The sequence below is a fragment of the Neophocaena asiaeorientalis genome, unplaced genomic scaffold, assembly GCF_003031525.2.
Source record: "Neophocaena asiaeorientalis asiaeorientalis breed wild unplaced genomic scaffold, Neophocaena_asiaeorientalis_V1.1 scaffold593, whole genome shotgun sequence".
Classification (NCBI taxonomy): Eukaryota; Metazoa; Chordata; class Mammalia; order Artiodactyla; family Phocoenidae; genus Neophocaena; species Neophocaena asiaeorientalis.
The window spans coordinates 757462-759251 of NW_020174701.1; the positions used below are offsets into that span (position 1 = coordinate 757462).

A 1790-nucleotide genomic window follows, 5' to 3' on the forward strand; every position below is an offset into this window, starting at 1 on the left:
GCGGCCCGAAGAGCTGGGCCGGGTGGACGGCGACTTCCTGGAGGCGGTGAAGCGGCACATCTTGAACCGCCTGCAGATGCGGGGCCGGCCCAACATCACACACACCGTGCCCAAGGCCGCCATGGTCACGGCCCTGCGGAAGCTGCACGCGGGCAAGGTGCGCGAGGACGGCCGGGTGGAGATACCGCACCTCGACGGCCACGCCAGCCCGGGCGCCGACGGCCAGGAGCGCGTCTCCGAGATCATCAGCTTCGCGGAGACAGGTGGGTCGGCCCAGCGAGCGGCCCTCGCTCCCCCCTCCACCCCCTTCCCGCCGGCTCTGGCCGCCGCCGCCGCCGCCGCAGCCGCAGCCAGCGCGCCCTGGGGGGAACCCGGACTCCCGGCCCAGCCCGCTCGCCTCGGGCCCTGTGCGCTCCGTCCCGGTCGTCGTCCTCTTCCCTCGGGCAGCAACCCCTTCCCGCTGCCCTACCCCCGCCGCGGAGTGCTCTGCTTTCCACCCCTGCTCTCCGAAACGGGCCCCAGCGCCTCCGGGTGCGCGCCCCCCTCCCGGCCAATGCGTGCGGCCCTGGCTCCGCGGGCATTCGCTCGGTGATGGCTTAATGTTTTTGTTTCCCACGATCGGAGTGTAGGCTGAGCAGTGTGGATGGAGATGTGTGTGCTTGTTGATATCCGTGGGCCGGAGGAGTGTGTGTGTGTGCCTGTGTGTGTGAGTGTGCCTGCGTGAGAGGCCCCTGGGGCCGCTTCCATCGCCGGGTGGTGTGGGCTTGCCAGGATTGCTGAAGCCTCGCTGGGAAGAGCTAGGCAACCTCTCTTCCGATTGTGTGGGCACTGGAATCGGGCGGAAGGCAGGCTTCTCAACAGGTCCCATCATTTACGCAGAGAAAGACAGTGGCTCGGCTCCGGGGCAGCCCCGTGCCTTTCGGCTCGCCTGGCAGCGGCAGCAGCTCCTTGGCCTTAGAGCCAGTAGAGTTCGTAGTTAACAAAGGGTCGGAGTCCTTTCTGGAATTTTCCCCCGCCCCTGGATTGTAAATTTCTACCACTGTCTAAATGTAAAAATCAAGCAAGGAAAAATACCTTTCCAACTTTAAAAGGAGTAAAATGTGCTCGTGCTGAAATACTACAACTGCTTTCGGCTCCGCTGTCCTTTTCAGGACTTGAATGAGCCCGGTGGCTTTTGTGCCTGGAGCTCAGCCCCATTTGTGCCCAGGGGACTTCGGAGAAGGTTGCAGGGGGAAGCCCTGGGCAGGGTGGGGTGGGCAGGGAGCCTTGGGGGGGTTGGTGGCAATTGTGTCCCCAGGCTGCAAATGCCCTCCCCCCCACCCAAGGCAGTGGGCAGACTGTGCTGGTGCCTCCTGGGGATGAAAAGGGATGAAAAGTTTTGCATGGCCTGGTGTGGAGCAAAGCAGAGACAAGCAGGGCTGGTTTGTGCTTAGAAAGAAACACGTTGCCGTTTTAGCTGTCGGACAGTCAGGGGAAGCTGGACATGCAATTAGAGAGCTTGGATTAAACGGTGCTTTGGGGCCCTGAGTAGAAATGTGATTCTGGAAGGTCGAGGAGGCCTTTTGGTCCCGGTGGCACAAAATGACAGCGGGGGCTGTTATATTTCTGGTCCGTTTCACGGAGCCAGCTCTTTGACTTATAAATAACAGATTCAGGTCACAGGCAGCTCGTCCAAGACCAGCTTTTAAGGCTGCACTTTCCCCCATTTCAAAGTCAGATGTCTGTTATTAGAGGAGCCAGGCGGGGCCTGAGGAGGGGGCTGGGAGGGGGGCAGTGGAAGGAGGTTTGAT

At 61.6% G+C, this 1790-nt stretch overlaps 1 protein-coding gene across 1 annotated transcript in view; it reads left to right on the top strand.

Moving 5' to 3' along the window:
• Position 1: 1 nt before the first annotated feature.
• The window catches only part of INHBB (inhibin subunit beta B), a gene marked incomplete at its 5' end in the record, with an annotated part of 4233 nt that continues 2444 nt past the window's right edge, over positions 2-1790 (top strand). The window contains one exon of the mRNA XM_024759162.1: positions 2-263. Within this exon, the coding sequence (XP_024614930.1) occupies positions 2-263 (262 nt within the window). The remainder of the gene's footprint in view (positions 264-1790) is intronic.